At 42.7% G+C, this 17858-nt stretch overlaps 1 protein-coding gene across 3 annotated transcripts in view; it reads left to right on the forward strand.

Annotated features, from left to right (window-relative positions):
- Positions 1 to 17858, forward strand: part of ITGA8 (integrin subunit alpha 8) — a 221473-nt gene that overhangs the window by 145474 nt on the left and 58141 nt on the right. For all 3 annotated transcript variants that reach the window (XM_017874126.1, XM_017874144.1, XM_017874133.1), the window contains exons 25-26: positions 1512 to 1670; positions 16106 to 16234. In XM_017874126.1, the coding sequence (XP_017729615.1) occupies positions 1512 to 1670; positions 16106 to 16234 (288 nt within the window). The remainder of the gene's footprint in view (positions 1 to 1511; positions 1671 to 16105; positions 16235 to 17858) is intronic.

Genomic DNA, 17858 nt, shown 5'->3' on the forward strand with positions numbered 1-17858 from the left:
TTTTTTTTTTTTTTTTTTTTTTTTTAAATAAAGTCAATGCTAGCAGTAAAGAGTAGTTACTCCTATTTGTTTTCAAGGAACCAGGCATGGAATTTTGGTAAAACCATGTTCCAAGGCATTCCGTTTGAGGTTCCTTCTCGACTAATGCCTTCTGTTCCTTTCCTATGTAACTCATGCCTCTAATCTAGTAATTCTGACTATGACTTTCATCTTGAGCTACAAGGGACATGAATAACATCCTCTAAGATTAACAATAAAGCCTTTTCAAAAGTGATGAACTGTTTACAAACGTGGGGAAGACGCTTCAACTCCTGGCAGCATCAGCATGAAACCCTCCGTCATCCTCCCAACCTGTGGCCCAGATTCAGGAGTCTTGTCCAAAGCTGGATCAAAGCTTTGCTTTAAGCTCTTTTGATAGCAAAAGGATAACACAGTCTCCAAGGCCATTCTGATTAAGAACCTCACTGGAAAAAAGAAAAAAAAAAGCCGTCAAGTAATAAAGTTGTGTGTGCTGGTTTCTGCTCAAGAATGGTATGAACTATGAAAATATATTCAGACTCAATCATTCTCAGGGCAGTTCTGCTTCAAATCTTAGCATAAATGTGGATCATAAAAGTTTAGGGTAGTTACTGGTAGTGCTAAAAGCAATCATCAAATATTCCGTACATTGCTAATCCCATGACTCAAAATATACTATATCAACAGTTGCCAAACTTCTTTGATAAGATGAATTAAATAGGTCATCTAATAAGCAAAAGCAATTATCCATTGTTTTATAGATCACTATACTTTTCAGAACTGAGAAAAAAAGAAAAAGAAGAAAATCCCTGCTGACTTTAAAAAAAACTGTAATAAATGTAAATGCACTCGGTGTTTTGGGCAAACCATTTTGTGTCCTCCAAGTACAGGATTCACGTGTTAAAAAACGTTCATCTCTTTATGAGATGTGGCCTTTCTTGCCTTGATATTTGCTGATGGAAACAAAAGGAGCTCAGCTTTGAAACGTGCACTTGAAATGAACTGTGGTGATCACGGACCCGCTTTGTCTCTTAATGGATGGACATTGTTCCAGAGGGTGAAAGAGAGTGCATCACATATGGTTGCAATTGACAGTCAGTAGTCAAGAAAGCGGAGGCAGATTTCAATGTAAAGAGAGAATCACTAAGTTTTGAAGGCATATAATCAAAATTAAAATTTCTAGCACTACGATTACATGAACATAAATTTAAAGCCAGCATCACAGTTATCAGACGAGGGTAGTGTGGTCCTCACTGAGGAAATCCACTCTCAGAGCTTCACAGATTGAAGAGTTTTCTCTAAACACCAGCCCATGGTGCTTTCAGAGTGCTTCTTGCCATTTCGACTCTGAATTTCTTATTTTCCATAGTCATAGTCCAGATGAGTTAAAACCAATCATACATGCTTTTTAAAATGGGTATAGAGTATATGGAGTTTGATTTCATCTCTCTGCCTTCTGCTGTGTCATTAGATAACATGTCACTTGTTTACAGCTGCACAATATTGGACCCAGTACCATCAGTGACACCATCCTGGAGGTGGGCTGGCCTTTCTCTGCCCGGGATGAATTTCTTCTCTACATTTTCCATATTCAAACTCTGGGACCTCTGCAGTGCCAAACAAATCCTAATATCAATCCACAGGATATAAAGGTAGGAGTCTGGTCTAATCCGTGGTTTTGCTGATTTTATTTTTATGGTATAGAAAAAATACAAACTGGGCTTGTTTAAAAAAAGAACAATGAAATCATTTTAAGTTGCTTCAATGATCATTGATCAGACCTTTTCATTTTATAGTTAAAACACCAAGCTTAATTTAAAGTATTACTCCTAAAAAACTTAAATTTCTTTTAGTTTTATTGCTCATGGTGACTTGTCATTTATTTCACCCATTTTAATAGGCACCTTTTATTTTTGGCTCAATTAGCAGCACACCCAAACCAAAATCATAAATAGACATGTCATGTCTGGGAGAATTAGTATAAAAATACTATCTTTAAAGTCTTTTTGGTCTATTGCCAAATTTCATAAGGGTCTTTGCCAAAAGAGGCTCTTCCAGCTGCAGCCCATAGCAAGTGGTGAACTGTGATAATTTGCCAAGAGCCATGAGAACTCCCAGAATGGAATGTTCTGGACCCTATTCTTTAATTGAAGTTTAAAGCCTAGAGCAGTGCTTTTCAAACTTCCTTTGAATCACCTGGCTGTCTGTTAAAATGCAGGGGCTGGGACTGGACCTCAGATTCTGCCTCTCTGCAAGCTCCCACCTCCTGTACCTGATGCCAGTCTGTGGGCCCGACCTTCATTAACAAGGAGCAAGGAGCTGATCCCATCCAGATTAACATCCAAATTTGGCTTTCATGTTTTTCTGGGAAAGAAAGAAATTAATTGGCATAAGCCCTTGAAAATGCCACATTTGTATAAAGAAAAACAAAAGACAACAACCTCTTGTAGTCAGATATTGTCCTTAGGAGAGAACTTCATGTAAGAATGAATGTTCTCCTAGTAGCTACCAGGACACGGTGTCTCTATTAAAAATGGCACAGCACAGGCTTCATGGAATACCAATGCCACCAGCCATGACACAGCAGGTCTGCCCCTACCTCGGCCAGTGGCACTGGGTCATTGCTCATTCTGAAAGGCATTCTTTTTCAACCCAACATGCCTTCTATTCAAAGGGAAGACTAAAGGGGGTTCATTAGTAAAGGACTTACGAGACAACAGCCTCCTTTATGTGAAAATAATACATAAGGCCACTTGTATTACACAAGATTCTTTAAAATACTTGCTTCATGGAATCTTTTTTTTCTCATTTCCTCTCTGCTCTTCATTGAGATGATTTAAAATTCTTTAAGGACAGCAGCTTATTGTAAAATAATATCTGCAAATGCAAATGTGTAACATTTAAATAATTAACACTTTTACATATCCTGCACTGCATTTAACATGTACTTTCAGTCATAGATTCCTTGAGCACATGATTCTGCAGAGACCTCTAACTCTTTTTTAATGTAATGTTTAGTTTATATCTGACACTATTTATATATGTTTGTATATATTATGTAACTGGTTTAATGTACACCATGTTGGTTGTGAGTTATTTGTTTTTTTGTGGCATACTGTGACTGGGATAGTACTAATAGATGACTTGTCTTAAATGTTGACAGATTCTTGCAAACCAAGCCATAGTATATACTAAGCACCTGGCGTTCCATACTCCCCACTTATTCTTTTTTTTTTTCTTTGAGACGGAGTTTTGCTCTTGTTGCCCAAGCTGGAGTGCAATGGCGCCATCTTGGCTCACTGCAACGTCCGCCTCCTGTGTTCAAGCAATTCTGCTGCCTCAGTCTCCCGAGTAGCTGGGATTACAGGCACGTACCACCACGCCTGACTAATTTTTTGTATTTTTAGTAGAAATGGGGTTTCACCATGTTAGCCAGGCTGGTCTCAAACTCCTGACCTCAGGTGATCCACCCGCCTCAGCCTCCGAAAGTGCTGGGATTACGGTTGTGAAGCACCGCACCCGGCCCCCACTTATTCTTTAATGTATAGGCTTGGAGCAAAATTCTGTCTGAGGCTAATAAATTCTGTCTGAGGCTAATAATTTCTAAAATGCAATTCAATTATTTTCCTAAAATTTTCAATCTGTGGAAATTGAATATAAGATTTAAATACAATTTAAAGTAATATCTCCCTTAAATAACTGATCATAGCAATTTGTGAATTTTTGAAATTCTAAATTCATAGAGAAGTTGAAATGTTACTGCTTTCAGGTTCTCAAAGTACTTTCACCTATACTTAATAAATGCTCCAGAAAGTCTAAGGGAGCTTTTATTAATAGACATTAAAAAACAGATAATCAAGAGAGTTTATATTAGTGGCTATAAATAATTGAGAGCACTGGAAATTATTCTCCTCTTATGACTCTAAATAACTTTTTGGTGAAGTTGCTATTAACTTACCTGGCAATTTAATTTTTCCTAGAGAATGCAAAGATTGTCTTTTCTTGATGTGACTTGGACTTTAGTGAAAAACAAATAATCTCTTCCCCATTGTTGTCTTCAACAGAATAGACCTGAGAAATTTTTAATTTTAATAACCATTTTAGATTCAAATTAGCATGAAAATGAATTGCTGTTAAAAAAAAAAAAAAAGTTGTGCCATAGCCAGGCACAGTGATGTGTATCTGTAGCTACTCAGAAGGCTGAGGTGGGAGGATCACGTAAGGCCAGGAGTTTGAGGTCAGCCTGGGCAACATCACAAGACTCCATCTCTTTAAAAAAATTGTATGGTTAGTTTTATTTTTAGTAAGAAGCAGACAGAGGATGGGCTTACAAAAAGGAACAGGGAGGCGGCGGAAATAACATCTGTCAAGGCAAGAATTCAATTCCAGTATCCAATCTTACTTACCGGGGAAGTGAACTGAGGTTCAATTCCTGATTATTTGGTTCTACAGTTTCTTTATAAGAAGAGTCATATAGGAGCAAGTGTCTCATAAAACAGCTGCATCTGTGAGTAGTACATGTCTACAAGTTCTTCTCCCTTTCTGAAGATGGTCCAGTCCCCACTGCACTAGCCCCCAAAATGTTGCAGGCCACCGTGGACCTGTAAGAGAGGAGCTCTCTCCCCAGCTTTCTCAAGCTGAGGGATTGGCCATTTCCTTCTTATGTTTTCCTCTTTAATCATTCCACTGATTTCCTTTCAGCAAAATCCCTTTCCCTTGTGTTCAGATACACTTTGTAGTCAACATCCCCCTTCCTTATGTGTCCTTTTTTTTTTTTTTTTTTTTTTTTTTGAGATGGAATCTCGCTCTGTCGCCCAGGCTGGAGTGCAGTGGCGCAATCTCTGCTCACTGCAAGCTCCTCCGCCTCCCGGGTTCACGCCATACTCCTGCCTCAGCCTCCCTAGAAGCTGGGACTACAGGTGCCCGCCACCACGCCTGGCTAATTTTTTGTATTTTTAGTGGAGACGGGGTTTCACCGTGTTCGCCAGGATGGTCTTGATCTCCTGACCTCGTGATCCGCCCGCCTCGGCCTCCCAAAGTGCTGGGATTACAGGCGTGAGCCACCGCGCCCGGCCCCTTATGTGTTCTTAAGTTGCCCACTTCCCACTGGAAAAATGCTCTCTTCTTCATTACCTCTCCCTGACCCCTCACAGATCTCTAGGGAAACTTGTGAAAAATAAGCCAAACTTCCTAAGAAACATTTTAGGGGTCACATACTACAGGGATCCATTGCCACTAACTCTACAGCCTTCAGAACTTCCCAGATACGCTCTGAGAATCCCTATAAGCTCCCACATACTTCCTAATTTCTCTCAATTAAATCGATTTCCACCTAAATATCAGTGTTTAATGTAATGTACTTAACAAATGGATTTTCTTCTTTTTTTTTTTTTTTTTTGAGACGGAGTCTCGCTCTGTGGCCCAGGCTGGAGTGCAGTGGTGAGATCTCAGCTCACTGCAAGCTCCGCCTCCTGGGCTTACGCCATTCTCCTGCCTCAGCCTCCCGAGTAGCTAGGACTACAGGCACCCGCTACCTTGCCCGGCTAGTTTTTTTGTATTTTTTTAGTAGAGACGGCATTTCACCGTGTTAGCCAGGCTGGTCTCGATCTCCTGACCTCGTGATCCGCCCGTCTCGGCCTCCCAAAGTGCTGGGATTACAGGCTTGAGCCACCGCGCCTGGCCTATTTTTTAAATTACTCATATGGCAGCAGTCCTGGACATTGTTATTTTTCTTACAAACACATACTTTGACGGCATCAAAGCCCTATTGAGGATTAAGTTGGGGTTTTGTGGACTGGCTTGAGAACTGAAACACCATTTAAAACATCATTTCTAAAGAGAAATGCATTCTGAATGCCAAACATCTAGCCTAAAACCTTCTGAAATACAACCAGTCTATAACCTGGATATGCACTGCAAGTACAACATATCCCTGAAAGTCTTCACACATAAGTCTCAGCATGTGATAAGACCCAAATAAGGTTCAGGTTTTTTTCACAGTAGAAACTGGTTACAGTTTGGTTATCCCAGCAAGTTACCCTAATGTCCCCAAAGTCAGGAGGAGACATTGACGGCTTTTGTAAGCTACCACTGGGATCATCCTGTAACCTGTGGCTGCTTTAAAAAATAGTGTTGAAAAGTTCTCACCCACAACCATCTCACTTGTTGCCCAAACACAGAGCATTAGCAACTAAATTGGGGTGGGGCAGGGGCAACCACACACAAATGCTTCTAGAAGCCAGTGAGTTCTTATTCTGAATATTTGTCTTGGACCAGGCACATGGCTCGTGCCTACGATCCCAACTCTTTGGGAGGCTGAAGTGGGAGGATCATTTGAGGCCAGGAGTTTGAGAGCAGCCTGGACCACGTAGCAAGACCCCATTTCTACAAAAAATAAAAAGAAATTAGCCAGGCATGATGACACATGCCTATAGTCCCTGGAGTCCCAGCTGCTCAGGGGGCTGAGGAAGAAGAATTACTTGAGCCCGGAAGTTGGAGCCTGCAGTGAGCTATGCTCATACTACTGTACTCCAGCTTTGGCAACAGCATGACATCCTGCCTCTAAACAAATAAATAAGTAAATACTTGCCTCATATCAGGATTTATGGGATTCACTCAGCTTGGTTTGTCCATACTTTCGAACCTTAGGCCGTGAGGAAAGGTAGAATCAGGGATAGGCAACGGGGCGGGGGGCTGGAGGGGATCAGGAAAGGCTGGGTGAGCTGCACAACTGGGGTTTCCCCTGTGAGTTGGCCCCAGGGCCCAGCTGAGGTCAGCGTAGGGGCATGGAAGTACCTTGGGGACGTCCCTTCCCACTTTCTCTTTTGCCTCCCAATGACAATGCCTCTGCCTTTGAGTTTCTGTTTCTCCGTGGATAGTTTCTGCTTCACCAGATTCCACTGGTGTTTTCTGTAAACTTAGGGGCATAAGCAGATGCCCGGGAAGGGTCTCCCTCCAGGCTTCAGGGTCTAGGTCAGAGACAGAGGATTTTAACACCGCACTTTATTCACATCGTACCATCTATAACGTTTTGAAATGTTCAACTGTCTGCAGCATCCAAAGCAATCCATTAGAGCTAATTTTTTCCAGATCTTTCTTGGAAGAAAATTTTAGAGTTGAGTCAAGTATTTCTCAACTAATCTAAAGCCAGTACAATAATTATTTCAAACTATCAATTTTCTTATTTGATGGGCTTTATCCTAGGGTTTGGAGAGTCCTGCACACAGACTGTGATCTTTAGATAAGATGAGGTTGAAAAAGTAAAACCTATTGAGGAGCCAAAAGTTTCATAATGAGTAAAGGATTCTTCTTTTTCTTTCTTTCTTTCTTTCTTTTTTTTTTTTTTTTTTTTGAGATGGGGTCTGACTCTGACAGTCAGTCTGGAGTTCAGAGGTGAAATCTCAGCTCACTGCAACCTCTGCCCCTGAGTTCAAGTGATTCTCCTGTCTCAAACTCCTGAGTAGCTGGGATTGGCACCCACCACCATACCCGACTACTTTTTGTATTTTTAGTAGAGATGGGTTTTCACCATGTTGGCCAGGCTGGTCTCGAACACTTGACCTCAGGTGATCCGCCCTCCTCAGCCTGCCAGAGTGCTGGGATTGGCGCTATCTCTGCTCACTGCAACAACCTCTGCCTCCCAGGCTCAAGCAGTCCTCCCATTTCAGTCTCCCAAGTAGCTGGTACTATAGGTATGTACCACCCCGCCTTGCTGATTTTTGCATTTTTTGTATAGATGGGGTTTCACCATGTTGCCAAGGCTGGTCTCAAACTCCTGAGCTCAGGCAATTCACCCACCTCAACCTCCCAAAGTGCTGGGATTACAGGCGTGAGTCACCATGCCTGGCCTAGGATTTTTCTTTAATTGGCAAGACTTTGTAATAGACAGCTAAGTGTGAGATGCAGAGGGAAAAGGCTTAGATGTGAGACCGTACCTAGGAGAGGAAGACCGATAAGATGCCCACATATAACCTATGTTAAGACTATGGAATGTTTGGGGCCCAAGTTCAAGGAAATAATCCTGAGATAAAAGTGGCCTGAAAGACTCTGTAGACTAAGAAGAGCTTAACATGAGAGAAAGCCAATGCTGTTTGTAAAAACTGCTGTGAGAGCCATGGAAAGTTGGAGGTTGCCACCGAGAATGTCTCCTGAACCAGACCGGTCCCATGGGAAGTCCAAATTATAACCAGATAGTACAAACATGGAAAGCAGAGACACAGAAACTGTCCGTTCATTAGGGATGAGAGTTTTGGAGTTATGTTTTGGAATGAGTGGGCCCGCAGACAGTGGCTTGGCAAATTTGCATAGTTTTGTGTTATCCTTAAGGGTACTTTCTTCTTCCTGACTGCCTTCATGTACCAGTTTTCCTTAATTCAGAATGCAGGCGCTCTTGTTACTTCCTAGCACAACAGTTCTTGGTTCTCTTTGCCTCTCTCTCTCTCACTCACGCGCACACACACACACCCTTAAAAACCAAGACATATGGCTAGGCACAGTGGCTCATGCCTGTAATCCCAGCACTTTGGGAGGCCAAGGCAGGAGGATCGCTTGAAGTCAGGAGTTCAAGACCAGTCTGGCAACCATGGCAAAACCCCATCTCTACTAAAAGTACAAAAATTAGCTGGGCATGGTGGTGGGCACCTGCAATCCCAGCTACTCAGGAGGCTGAGGCAGGAGAATCGCTTGAACCCAGGAGGCGGAGGTTGCAGTGAGCTGAGATCGCGTCACTGCATTCCAGCCTGAGTGACAGAGCAAGACTGTCTCAAAAAAAAAAAAAAAAAATCAAGACATGAAAGGAAGAAGATTATTTAGTACATCTTTGCCATTAACTCCTGATTTCTTTGTGGAATCATTTTGACAGCCTTGACCACAGGAACCGTAATCTATGTCCTAGCTAAAGCATTATTTGATGGCTGTTACTTGCCCCTTCGATACTCAGCTGTCTTCTACAAACTCTCCTCCCAGGAAAAAAAAAAAATTAACTGTTTATTATTTTAGAAGGTCTGATCAGGAGAACAGTAGTCAATTTTAATTTACTTCCTCTCCAATTGTGACGTGTTAGTGACATCTATGGCTTACCCCTAGACCTGGTCAGTCTGTCCTAAGTATGCTTTCTCTTTCTTATGGGAATGCTACCTCTGATAGAAGAATTGTATTCGCCTTTTTAAGAGTGCCTGAAGATCCAATTCTCGACCACCAAAAAGAATTATACAGTCTGAGATTTTCACCTTCTCTTTGAGATGGTCTTCAGGTTTGCATATATATTTTGGAATGTAAAAACACCACGTTCAAATACTAACAAAAGCTTCAACATCACCAGCGGAGTGAGTTGATTCTTTTAGTTATGCTTTGCATGAACTTTTCAGGAGGTTAAAAAAGTGGGGTTTTTCTTTCCCTACAAACCCTCAACATTCATGTCTTAAAGAAAATTACATGGTGGACTGCCCCCCACCAGGCTTGTCTCCACTTCGGTTTAATTATAGGCAAAGTACATGAGAGTTGTCTGTTGTTTTTTGTGTGCTAGGAATATCTGAAATCCAAAAACAAATTACAAACAAGAAAAAGATGGTGTGCATTACTTTTGTTTGGGTTCACAGGGCCCTGAATCTAATTTCACCCAACTACCTTTCTTCAAATGCCGCATTTCCGACTGTATTGCACATTCTGGCTGCACAGTATCCCTTTAATCCATAAATTTAAACTTATGACACAGTGAAGAGTTTGGTAAAGATTATGAAAATAGAAAATTCCTGTTGGGCTAAATTCTGAGTAGCAGCTGTAGAAAGAAACATGTTTACCAACAATTATTTCCTTATGCAGAAAGAAGTCATTTTCATTTGCTCTGCAGAAGACACTTTAGTGGTTACCATCAGCTTCTCCTAGCACTTAACAAATTGTCCTGGGAACTGTCTGCCTATCATGGATGCTAAGAGGCCAGCATCCTCCACCCTCAGTGGAAAACCATGGCCTGGAGGTTCATTGTCAACTGTGAAAGAGGCTCCAAATGTTCATGTAGAAAATGGGCTTTAACTGTTGTTTAGATTTCTTGGATAACTTCTTCCTTTTTGTTTTGTTTTGTTTTGTTTTTAAATAATTTCTGGAATGTCATTTCAGAAAGCTGGTTTGCTAGCTATTTGGAGACCTTTTGACTATGGTGTGTAAGAGTGGCATTCCTCTATTTGTAAAACAGTGTCGCAAAATACAGAGATGTGTTCCATCAACCCCTGCCACACGACGCTGTCATTCTCTAGCTCAAAGTAAGCCCTGTATTTTATTGAGAGACCACTTACAAATGTTTGTGAATGACGATTTACCCCAATAGGACATGTTCTTTATTTGTCCACAAGATACATCTGATGAAACCACACCGGAAGTTAAAGAGTTTTCTTCGGGGTATTGGTTTTTGTTTTTGTTTTTTCTGGAGACAACCTCACTCTGTTGCCCAGGCTGCTGGAGTGCAGTGGCACTATCTCGGCTCACGGCAGCCTCTGCCTCCCAGGTTCAAGCAACTCTCCTGCCTCAGCATCCTGACTAGCTGGAATTACAGGTGTGCACCACCAGCAGCCCAGCTAATTTTTACGTTTTTGGTAGAAATGGGGTTCTGCCATGTTGGCCAGGCTGGTTTTGAACTCCTGGCCTCAAGTGATCTGCCTGCCTCGGCCTCCCAAAGCGCTGGGATTACAGGCGTGAGCCACTGCACCTGGCTGTTTGGGCTACTGTTTTACCACTGCCACTACTATTACTGCTTACTGCTAATAATAATAATAATAATAATAATAATAGGCTACAACTTGGTAATAAAGAGTCAGTCTCTCATTTTTTATAGTGCCTCTTCTCTGTAGTTTGGTTAACTACAGAGTTAACCTCTGTAACATAATTGTCAATGACCTATAAAAGAATTCACATGATTCATCTCAAAGCACAATCTACATGCACACCCACATAGTATATGATAGAAAACATATGAGAGAATTTTAGCTAGCGATTTCCACAATTCTTAATTTTCTGTCTAAGCTCACATTTTATCTTATGCCATAAAAACTGTTCTATCAGATCCTGGATCACTGAGTATCTGTATTAGGCCATTCTTGCCTGGCTAAAAATACCTAACACTGGGTAATTCATAAAGAAAAGAGGTTTAATTGGCTCACGGTTCTGCAGGCTGTACAGGAAGCATGAGCTGGCACCTGCCTGGCTTCTGGGAGGCCTGAAGGAACTTTTATTCATGGAGAAGGCAGAATGAGGAGCAGGCACTTCACATGGTGAAAGCAGAAGCAACAGAGAGAGGATGGGTGGGGCAGGGAGTGCTGCACACTTTTAAACTCACAGTGGAAGCTCACTTAGCACCAATGCGATGGCCAAGCCATTCATGAGGGATCCATCCTCGTGACCCCAGCATCTCCCACGAGGCTCCACCTCCCTCATTGGCAATTAAAACTCGACATAAGATTTGGGAGGACAAATATCCAAACCATAACAGCAACCTCAATCAACTGTGGGGCTTCCCCTCCTCCTCATTGTGCCAGGCTCTTCCATGGTTCTGGGATGTCCCAACGCCCATAGGGCTGGGATATCCAAGGCCTCCCCGCAGGTCCATGCACTCCACCTCCCAGGGTTTCTGCCACTGGTCTTCAACCACACCTCAAACTACCCTGCCTCCAAGACATTCAACTCAACTTTCCTTTCTCCTCCAATTCAATCTCCTATTTTTATGATGGTCTCACTTGTTCTCGTCAAGAAACTTTTTCTTCCCTGGTATAAATGCTTTCTCTGACACAGTTACCCCATCCCACTTTCAGGACTTCCTCTGGCCATACCTTCTTTTCTGCCAAGCCTGGACTCCACAATGAGTTACTTGAAACACGCTTTTACAAGCCCCCATTACCTCCTGATCCTCATATCCTTCCAAGCCCCTGCCCTGAAAATCTCAGTCATGCATGCACAGTCCCACAGCCTGGCTTCTCTACCCCATAGCCTGATGGCACCATGACAGATTGATGTCGGCGCACGTTCACGGAGCCACCAGCTTCGCAGGGGCATCTGCCATTGTGATGATCGCTCCTCCCCATCCTCCTCCTTGCCTTGTCTAAACCTTCACCACGCTCTCTGTCCTTCCTAGGCAATAGCTCTATCATTACTGTTAGGAATGATCCATTTCCCTATCCCAAACCCCTCCCCACCTGCTAGGGTTAGGCTAATCTCACCTTGAATTACAATCCCCATAATCCCCGCGTGTCATGGGAGAGACCAGGTGGAGGTAATTGGATCATGGGGATGGTTTCTGCCGTGTTGTTCTCGTGATAGTGAGTTCTCACGAGATTTGATGTTTTTGTAAGTGTTTGGTGGTTTCTCCTGTGTTCATTCTCCCTCCTGCCACCTTGTGAAGAAGGTGCCTTGCTTCCCCTTCACCTTCTGCTATGATTGTAAGTTTCCTGAGGCCTTGCCAGCCAGGCAGAACTGTGAGTCAATTAAACCTCTTTCCTTTATAAATTACCCAGTCTTGGGCAGTTCTTTATAGAGGTGTGTGAATGGACTAACATACAACCCCAGCCTTCCACACACCTCCTAATCATCTCTCTTCCATCCTCAATTTCTTTCCAACATTTCCAGAGAAAGGACGATTATTCCTCCAGCTCCATGAATTAACTTTGCTACATCAACTATTCCCATTTCCCGTGTCTTCAACCTCTTCTCTCCTTGGGCATTCCTTGGGTTCTATAAACTTTGTTAAATTTCTCCCATCTTCAAAACAAACAGTAAATGCAGTAGTTTCACTCTATATTCTCTTCCAAGAATGGACCTCTTTCCCCTTCCATTTACAGCCAAGCTGTGCTTGCTATCCCTACTTTTTCATTTCTCATTTACTTTTTATACAATTTTACTTTTTTGTACATTGTTCATAATTTTATGTTAAAATGCTAAATGTTCATCATAAGAATATATCACGTAATATGTAAAAACATAAAGAAGAGCATTTTAAATATCTAATAGTGTTACCATCTGTTTACTGTTATTTTTTCCATTTATTTATGCATTAACTTATTTTTCCACTTCACCATACACATTTTACTATTATATATATTGCCAACGAATAAGGAGGCTTGGCCAGGCACAGTGGCTCACGCCTGTTGTCTCAATGTTTTGGGAGGCTGAGGCAGGAGGATCACTTGAGCCCAGGGGTTCAGGACCAGCCTTGGCAACACAGCAAGACGCTGTCTTTACAAAATTGAAATTCACTAGGTGTGGCAGGATGTGCCTGCAGTCCTAGCTATTTGGGAGGCTAAAGCAGGAGGATCAGTCTGCGTAATGAGCTTTGATTGTACCCACTGGGCTCCAGCCTGACTGACTGACACAGCCTGACAGAGTGAGACCCTGTCTATAAAAATGAAAAATAAGGAGACCCTTTTAAAATCTATAATATTATTATCATACCTAAAAAGAAATAAGCAAAACTCCCTTAGTATCATCAGATCTCTACCACTGTAACACTTTCAGGACCGCCCTTCCAGATTATTTCTATTTATAGATCTGCAATATCAGATACATCCATTTTTATTAAAAATACAATCTTACTACATATGCTGTTGTAAACCTGTCTTTTCCCCTTACAAATATATTGTATCTGTCTAAATTCCAATGGAGCTTCATGTCATCATTTTTAAAACCTGTCCAGTAGTCTTCTGTATAACTATATCATAATTTATTTAATCAGTAATCTGTATATGCCTACAAAGTGCTAAGCTACTGTTTTTCTTCTCTATTATAAATAGTGTTGCTACAAACAGCAATATTTTGTTTTCATGCCTTATTTGGGGGACAAGGCTCATCTTGTCTCTGAGCCATAGGGAATTTAATATAAAAACAACAGAAGGATTTAATTTCATATCTTTTAAAATAATTATCCATTTGTTAAAATGCATTCACTCTTGAGCTACTGCAGTTAAATTTCTACCTCCACCAATCTCTTCTGATAAAATGACATCTATAATTTTGTTCTTTTGTATTTTTACTTTTTTGGGAGCAGGGCCTCACTCTGTTGCTCAGGCTGAGAATTCAGTGGCGTGATCATAGCTCCCTGCAGCCTTGAACTCCTGGGCTTAGATGATCCTCTTGCCTCAGCCTCCCAAGTGTCTGGGACTACAGGCTTGTACCACTACACTGGCTTTTTTTTTTTTTTTAATTAGCAATGAGGTATCACTATGTTGCCTAATCTGGTCTCAAACACCTGGCCGCAAGCCAAGATCCTCTTGACTCGGCCTCCCAAAGTGGTGGGATTATAGGTGTAAGCCTGGCCCATAATTATTTTTTAATTTAATTTTATTTTAAGTTCCAGGGTACTTGTGAAGGATGTGCATGTTTATTACATAGGTAAACATGTGCCATGGTGGTTTGCTGCACCTGTCAACCCATCACCTAAGTATTAAGCCCAACATGCATTAGCTATTTTTCCTGATGTTCTCCCTCCCCCTACCCCCCTACGCCAACAGGCCCCAGTGTGTGATGTACCCCTCCCTGTGTCCATGTGTTCTCATTGTTCAACTCCCACTTATAAGTGAGAACATGCGGTGTTTGGTTTTTCTGTTCCTGTGTTAGTTTGCTGAGGATAATGGCTTCCAGTTCCATCCATGTCCCTGCAAAGGCCGTGACAAAATTGCCAAGTTCAGTGCATAAAGGTCTTTGCCCTTTACTCCTCTGCAGGATTTGGCATTCTTTGTCACTGTCTTATTTTTGCAAACTTTCTTTTCCTTGGGCTTCTATAAAAGCCACACTTCCCTGGATTACCTCCTACATCTGATCTCCCTGCCTTAGCTTTCCTCTCTAGATTATCTTCGTCTCCCTGTTTCCTAGGAGGCTCTAAGTGACTCTCTGCTTTGTGTTTTGCATTTTCTCATCTGGCAATGCAGACCAGCTAGCAGGCAGTTGAGGTGCAGCTGGATAGGCACAGATGGGCCCCAGACCAGGCATGCAGAACATCAGAGGCTTGGCGAGTGTGCCGGTGGCTGTCAGGATTGGAGAGCAGGTTAGCATGCTGGAGTGGGGGACCTAGGGTTCTTGGTCAGAGAAGAGGCTAGAGAAACCAGCCGAGACCAGCATGTGAGGACCTGTGTATGCCACGCTAGGGAGTCTGGACTCCATTCTTCTGTTTGTCTGGTAGGTTTTTCCAGGTTTTTATGACATACCGAGCACTCTTATTTCGTCTTTTGTGATGCAGTCTCCATCTGCAATGTAGAAATTTCTTTTTATCATTCCATAGAGATGGGCATACTATTATTGCTCCTGTGACTACAAAGAGAAACTGTGTAAGAGAAATCATAATTCTCAAGGGTGGGAGTGGGGTGCAGAAAATTAGGTTTTTGTATTCAGTGGGTCCAAAATAAAGAATGTCAGTGGGATATTCTGCGTGATTTACTGGAAGTCTCAAAATATTTATCCAGCCAGCAGATGGACCCAGCATGGAACCTGAGATAAAATAGTAAGTTCTAGGACATTTGCAAAACAAACTCGGGGCTGAAAACAGACTCCACTGCAGCACAGTGAGCACGTAGCATGCTTTGGAAAAGTCATTTTCATCAGGGCAGAGTTTTCACCTAAAGGAGCGCAGGAACGTGGGGTTCAGCCATGTGGATGTTGGGTCCTTGACCACATCAGGCTGTTTCCTCAAATGAGGTTGGCACCTCACTTTTCTATCACCTCAGGATTCATCTCCCCATACAGAACACTCCTCAGTTTAACTGGCCCTACTCTACAATGAGAAGAAAGTAATGAGGGAAGGATGGCTCATGTCTGAAATGTCTGAAATATCCTTATGGGGAAATGACTTCTGCTTCAAATCTTCTTCTTGTAAGATAAACTTCCCAGGAATGCATTCCCCATGCTTCATGAATTCTTGTCATCGAAGAGTGGAAAAGCTTGTTCCTTGTGCGTGCAGGTCACGTCACTGTCAAACACACTGCTGGTAATCACATGACTGGATTCTCATGTGAATCATATTCCACTGAGAAAACAGAATTGCCTGGAGTTCAAGGCTGATGAAAATGTAGCAATTGTTCACGCATTTGTGTGTGGTATCTCCCACTTTCTTTTGCAGCCTGCTGCCTCCCCAGAGGATACCCCTGAGCTCAGCGCCTTTTTGCGAAACTCTACCATTCCTCATCTTGTCAGGAAGAGGGATGTGCCCGTGGTCGAATTCCACAGACAGAGCCCTGCAAAAATACTGGTGAGTTATGCCAGTGTGCATAGAACTGAGGGAAATGAGTGGATTGGATAGAACTCCCAAATACAGATGGTTTTAACTTCAAGGATTGTTCTTAGTCTCCTTCACAGTTCGGATATTCCTAACATTTTTTGGCAGTATTTATCTCGAGAATGAAAAGCAACTTTTCTGTAAGAATTAAGGAGCACTTGTAATATAACCTTTTCACTTTTCTAAAGCTGCCATGGAGGCCACTTTGGAGAATAATGATGAAAACATCAACTGTGGCCTTTAATCCATTTCAGGAACATACAGTTTCCGTTGTTAGTCTGTGCATAGATGCTGGGCTGCGGTAGTTTGAAGTGAGCGTGGACCCTTGGGGTTTTGCACCTGTCCCAGAATCTCAGAGTCTTCTGCTTATCTGGAAGAGGCAAGAATGGTGTGTTCAGGGCTGGGTATTTTGGCTCACACCTGTAATCCCAGCACTTTGGGAAGCTGAGCTGGGAGGATCCCTTGAGGCCAAGAGTTTGGTACCAGCCTGGACAGCACAGCAAGACGCAGCCTCTACTTTTTAAAAAAGAATGCTGTGTTCAGGTTTCCTGGGCCAAAACTCCTGCTGAGTCTTAGCACTGGGGTCTGTGGCAGCTTAAGCCTGAGCTTAGTCAGCCCTTAGCAATACTATCTTCAGTGTTCATGAGGCAGCACTTTTTTTTTTTTTTTTTTTGAGAGAGAGAGTTTCACTCTGTCACTCAGGCTGGAGTGCAGTGGTGCAATCTCAGCTCACTGCAACCTCTGCTTCTAGGGTTCAAGCAATCCTCCTGCCTCAGTCTCCCGAGAGGCTGGGACTATAGGCACGTGCCACCATGCCCAGCTATTTTTTGCATTTTTGTAGAGATGAGGTTTCCCAATGTTGGCCAGGCTGATCTCAAACTCCTGACCTCAAGTGATCTGCCCACCTTGGCTTCCCAAAGTGCTGGAATTACAGGCGTGAGCCACCACGCCTGGTCAGAGTCAGCATTTTTTATTTTATTCTCCCACTCATCGTATTACGGCAGCTTCTAGTGCTTTATGTTTTCGTGTGAATATACATCCTCTTCCCTGACCATTCACCCTCAAAGTGAATGCCAGGGTTTATCTGTCCTCTGTAGACCATCTCCATGGAAAGTAGGAAGCTACATGCACATTCTCCAGCTATGCAGAAGTAACCAGAGATCACCTCAGAAGCTAATACCCTTCTCAAAAGCAAGCAAACAAGGGAAGTGGGGATGATGAACAGGTACAAAATACAGTTAGATAGAATGAATAAGATCTATTGTTTGATAGCATAACAGAGTGACTATAGTCAACAATTTATTGTACATTTAAAAATAACTAAAAGAGGCCGGGCGCGGTGGCTCAAGCCTGTAATCCCAGCACTTTGGGAGGCCGAGACGGGCGGATCACGAGGTCAGGAGATCGAGACCATCCTGGCTAATACGGTGAAACCCCGTCTCTACTTAAAAATACAAAAAACTAGCCGGGCGACGAGGCGGGCGCCTGTAGTCCCAGCTACTCGGGAGGCTGAGGCAGGAGAATGGCGTAAACCCGGGAGGCGGAGCTTGCAGTGAGCTGAGATCCGGCCACTGCACTCCAGCCTGGGTGGCAGAGC

Source organism: Rhinopithecus bieti, unplaced genomic scaffold, assembly GCF_001698545.2.
Source record: "Rhinopithecus bieti isolate Rb0 unplaced genomic scaffold, ASM169854v2 scaffold_1012, whole genome shotgun sequence".
NCBI classification, from domain to species: domain Eukaryota; kingdom Metazoa; phylum Chordata; class Mammalia; order Primates; family Cercopithecidae; genus Rhinopithecus; species Rhinopithecus bieti.